General features: G+C 36.9%; 1 protein-coding gene across 1 annotated transcript; it reads left to right on the plus strand.

The window, feature by feature from the left end:
- The first annotated feature begins 1,157 nt into the window (after positions 1–1,157).
- On the plus strand, positions 1,158–2,034 carry LOC145062442 (pectinesterase inhibitor 9-like). The gene has a single exon (XM_079010046.1). The coding sequence runs from the start codon at positions 1,219–1,221 to the stop codon at positions 1,837–1,839; it is 621 nt and encodes a 206-aa protein (XP_078866172.1). The 5' UTR covers positions 1,158–1,218; the 3' UTR covers positions 1,840–2,034.
- Positions 2,035–5,819: the final 3,785 nt, after the last annotated feature.

The raw sequence follows: 5,819 nt of genomic DNA on the forward strand, positions 1-5,819 counted from the left end.
AGGAATTATATTAGAATGACACATGTCAAATGAAGATTAAAATTATTTTTTTATTAAAATATGGATAAATAGATAGATTTAATAATCATAAAATAATAACGTTTTTGTCTTATCTTATTACTTTATTAGTAATATGTACAAAATACTATAAAAAACATTCTTTAATCGTAGAATACTGGTAGCTATAATTAAGCATCTTCGATATAAGTTTTTAAAGTTTTTCTTTGGTGAAAATGCTCGAAACCTATTGTGAGAGCTTTTTTTAAAAAAATCTTCATATTGTAATTTACAAGCTCTTGTAGAGATAACCATTTTGATTGGCACTATTAATTAACCAATTTATATTAGAAATAATAAAATGTTATAAAAGCTAATTTACAAGTTTCATAATAAGCTCTTAAATTTAACAGTAATGATGATTTGACACCAAGTAATGATGATTTGACACCAAAAACTTGTGATTTTTTTATACTATCGATGATCTTTGTGTTTGATTTAAAAAAAAAAAATTAAAACCAATCTGATTAAAATTAGGAAACTAAAATATTAAATATCAAACTAACTCTATAAAAAACCAAATAGCAAATCTAATTTACTAATGATGACAATGTCATTTAGTAATAAAAAATAAAATTTAAATTCCTCTCACATAAATGATAAAATCCATCATATATGGATTTTGGAAAAATCTAAATCCTTTAGAAATTATTCTTATTCTTCTTAGGAACATTCGTATGATTTCATAATAGGAATAGCACGAAAAATTTTAAAAAAATATCAAAATTTTTTACAGTACTACATATGGAAATATCAGGCGTTACCAATACGGATTCCATAACAAAACCATCTCCTCCTAAATCTTCATTTTTTTTGTCTTAAAATAAAACTTCCCTTAGCTAGCTTTTGGTCAAACTTGGATTCCACCATTATTCGGTGATTAGCAAACGTAATTAAAGAGGCGGGTATTATTTAAACAAGGTTTCTTAATCTACTAATTAAACTCTATACAAAAGTACGTATTTAAGCAAGTTGAACGTGGAACGTGACAGAAACTTTCTTACGTACGTAAAGGAAGTGAAATATTCAATATGTTTAAAGGAATGTTCATTCTCAAGCATGTGATAACGCCTCTATATAAGCTCCCATCCTTTCTTTCCAAATTTCATATCACAAACACAAAGAAATACACCAATATATCTCACACGTTTCTTTACAAAAATGGCTCAGATACTTTTTTCTTCCTTGATTTTCTCTCTCACAATCTTTATTGGGTTTTTTGGGACGATAGAATCTCGTTCTTCTGCAAGGATGTATCTTCAGCAACAGTGTCGAACAGCAATATATCATGATCTATGCGTCCAAACTCTTTTACCTTATACAGTGAAAACCGTACCTGGCCCACAACAATTAGCTAAGATTTCATTAGCAGTGTGCCTGTCGAAAGCTAGGCAGACGAAGGAGTACGTGGATATGGTGGCAAAACAATTCAACAAAACGAAGAATTATAAAGATAGCCAAGCTGTGCAAGAGTGTTCACGACAAATCAACAATGGAGTTAACCAAATAACGCTATCAGTGAAGGAGTTCCAACGAATTGGAAAGGATGCTGAGGAAAATTTCCCACTTCATGAGGATAACATGCAAAGTTGGGTTAGTGCTGCTCTAACGGATATTGATATGTGCATTGATGGAATACTTGGGGATGTGATCGGGGGGAGGGAGAAGGCGATTATGAAGGCAAAGATCTTGAACGTGAAGCAACTCGCTAGTAATTCGCTTGCGATGTTGAACCGGTATACTTTAAGACACCGTGCTTCTCATATCGTCAAGAATCCCTAAATTTGATCAATGCACACACCTATATATATAGACATACACACAAAGTTATATATAAAGTTATATTCATAATGTATAATTAGTTCATGTTCTGCCGTTTTGTATTATATGTTATTCAAAGTGTATATGTAATTGTGTATCCTCGATGGTAAGTGTGAATATGAAGTTATGAGAAATAAAGAAATCTTATAAAACTTTTATTCAAAGTGTATATGTAATTGTGTATCCTCGATGGTAAGTGTGAATATGAAGTTATGAGAAATAAAGAAATCTTATAAAATTTTACCGCAACCGACACCGAGAATCTTTTTAATATTGGATAGGGGACGTAGATATCAATTGTGTGTTTCATATAAGACCTCAAACATGTAGACGAACTAGGACGCCATAGTTACTATCTGACTACTAACAATTATCATAATTACTATCTAATTACTTATTATTATATGTAATTGACAAAACTGCAAAAATGATCCCTATGTTATGCATTTTTTCTGAGTTTTGTCCAAACCCCGATTTTTTTAGATTGACGATCTTTTTAAACTACTTTGTTTGTGGTTTTGGTCCCTCGTAAAATTAAAAAGACAAAAATACCATTCTGATACATTTTCTATGTTTTTTTCTATTTAATATAAAGTTTTATTAATAAAAATTATGTGACCTACATCTCTCTCTCTCTCTCTCTCTCTCTCTCTCTCTCTCTCTCTCTCTCTCTCTCTCTCTCTCTCTCTCTCTCTCTCTCTCTCTCTCTCCAAAAATCCATAAAAACTCCTTTACCCTCCTCCCATTTTCTCCACCATAGCATCACCACTGCCACCACCTCCTTTCCCCACCTGAAACCACTATCCCCACCCTATTGTTTTCTGTCGGAGCTCTTTCCTCCACCACCTGCAGCCTCTTCCTGCATTATCGAGAAACACCACCACCAAGGTTGGTATTGTTGCTGTGTAACCACCGTAGTTCTCCCCTTTATGCAATTGGCCGGAGAAGGCTGTCAGACACCACCCATCTTTACCTCCCCTCGTTACTCTACCCCGTTTCTTACTTCACCGAGGAAGAGGACCACCACAACCAACAATGGTGTAACGCCGGAAATTTCAAAACAATTTTTCATTTAAAAATAATCGTTTAATTCTTAAAATACTTTGCTTAAAATCTCATTCATAATCGAATTACAAAACATAACTCCATTTTCACTTGCATAATAAACCATGATCCTCAAAACATGACTCTTTCTCTGGTGTGTACAATCGAGCCGGTGCTGTCCCGTGATCCTGCGAGAAACCTGAAACACATAACACAAAACACTGTAAGCACGAAGCTTAGTGAGTTCCCCAAAATACCACACATACACATATTAGCCACTCGAGGCTATAACTCTGTGGGTCCATGGACCCTACTCTATGAACCCTCTGGTTCTAACTCTGTGAACCTTCCGGTTCTAACTCTGTAAACATGCACAGCATAAATCACATAGAAATAATGCAGTACAACACATAGCATACAAATACTCTGTCACATAACTTTGGTTACCTACTCGATGTAAAGTATAGTGAGAAGACTCACCTCGCGTATCTCGATAACTCGCAAATCCCAAAAATCACTCGTGCTCGATCCTCTGAGCTATAATCCTCCTATAACACAATATATCTCTAATTAACACTTTCACAACTAAGGTTGACTACCCCTATCAAGTCAACACTGGTCAACTCTGGTCAACGGTCAACGGTCAACTTTGACCGGACTCGGCGAGTGCACTAGAGCGACTCGGCGAGTCTATACGTGTTCACTGACTCCCTAGGATCCTCTATTGACACATCGAGTACTTCCCTGACTCGACGAGTTCCACCTGGCATGAATCGTGGGGCCACCACGACTCAACTCGCCTAGTCTCAAGAACAACTCGGTGAGTTCCAGCTTGACTCAGTCCACCTGTCAACCCTCTCTGACTCTCCCTGACTCACTAAGTCAACCCTTAACTCGGTAAGACCACTCACTGAGTGGTTATGGACAATCTTCATGCTACTCGTCGAGTCTGTTCTTCGGACTCGGCGAGTCTAAGCCATGCATGAACTCAAACTCACTCATGAGGTCAGATCCGTTCTAGTAACTCATAGATCCAGTCCTTCCAAGCACATTTATCACGTAAAGTTACAATCTTGGTGCTCATGCAAAGGTCCAAAGGCCTTATTTGATGATATGGTCTCTAGAATGCTATTCTAAGCTCATGGCCTCTATTAACACTCATAAAGCTTGAGGGAAAAGAGTCTCTGGACCTCTTTGGGTCCAGATCTAAAGCATCAACACAAAAAGAGGCCAATTACTCCATGAATCATTCCACAAAGAAGCCCTAACTCTAAGATTTACACCAAGGGCTGATAAAGGAACGAATGGTTACCTCAAATGAAGTCTCTGGACTCAAGAGTCACTGGATTAGCACCTCCTTTGGTCTCCTCTTGCCTTAATCCTCTTCTATATGCAAAATCACCCACAAGTAATCAAGGATCTTCCTTTTTTCTCTCACAAAACGCTCAAGGACTCTTTTAGGGTTTTCTCTGGGGTTGGTGGCCGCAAATGACGGCCATAAGCCCCTTTAAATAGGTCTCATACCCTGAAATTTAGGGTTTCATTAAACAGCGTGGACTCGCCGAGTCCACCTTTTGGACTCGCCGAGTCCGGACGCGAACCCTTTCCCAAACCGCGATCATACTCGGCGAGTTTGAGCTCCAACTCGCCGAGTCTCCTCACAAAACACCAAAATTAAGAAGAATAAATAATACCTGGGAATCCGGGCTGTTACAAGTGGCAGTCCCTCAGCCTCCATCCTGTCGTAACCCGTCACCACCAAACTCCATTGTCGTTGTTGCTTTCTCTTGGTCCCTCGTCGAGCATCCGCCAATAGAAACGAAGCAACAAGGCCTCCCACGCCCAACAACTGTTGCCACCCATCGTCGCCCGTTCCCTTCCACCATCGTTGCAGTCCGCCACCGCTGCCTACTACTGTTGGTTATTCGTCGCCACCTCTTTCTTGTATTCTCCATCATCGGTATGACTAGTCGAGACCAAGAGACCTAATCCCAAACCTACGACCTACCATTCCTCCGAGTTTCAATTTGGGGTTAAGAATGTGATTCAAAGAAGTGGAAAGATGGATGGTAGTAGTGGTGTTTCTTGGTGGCCGGAAAACAGCTCCACCTCCAGTGGGGTGTTCCTAATTGTAAATGAAAAAGAAGGTGGGGGGCGAAGTTGGTCTGGTGTGTGTGTGTGTGTGAGGGAGACTAGAGACTATCTTTATTTAATATATAAACATACTTATAAAAAAGATAACGGAAAATAAATCTAATAAGGGAAATTTAGTCATTTGAATTTTACGAGAGACCAAATCTACGTACAAACATGGCCAAAAGGACCGTCAATCCAAAAAGTCAGGGTATGGACCAAACCTCAGAAAAAATACATACCACAGGGACATTTTTGCAGTTTTGTCAATGTAGTTTTAAGTTGTTCTATTGTATTATATTTTATAATTATTATGATTTATGATACAATAGAATGAAAAAGTTAAGCTAATTCAATCTTGTTAACAAACTTAAATATATACTAAAAGTTCAAACTTAATAAACAATAGGCTTTTATGTAGTTAGAATATCCAAAATAATATAGATTTTAATGTTATAGTTGGAGTTTATAAGATTTGATTTTAAATGAACAAGTTTGCACCAAGTTAGATGTAAAAATAGATCTTCATATTAAGATTAGAAAAAACTGTACAAATGGTCCTTGTGGTTTACTGAAAATTGTCATTTTGATCCAAAAAGTTTTGGACTAGCACCACAGGTCCAAAGTTTTCATTTTGTTGCGAGTTTGGTCCAATTTACTATAAATTTTTTGTAATGATGATTTTACCCTTGTTTTTTGTTTTTTCAATTATTTAAATATTTTTATGATTAAAAGAAAATCTCTCTCTCTCTCTCTCTCTCTCT

The sequence above is a fragment of the Lactuca serriola genome, chromosome 7 (genome assembly GCF_051521515.1).
Source record: "Lactuca serriola cultivar US96UC23 chromosome 7, Lser_US96UC23_V15, whole genome shotgun sequence".
Lineage (NCBI taxonomy): Eukaryota > Viridiplantae > Streptophyta > Magnoliopsida > Asterales > Asteraceae > Lactuca > Lactuca serriola.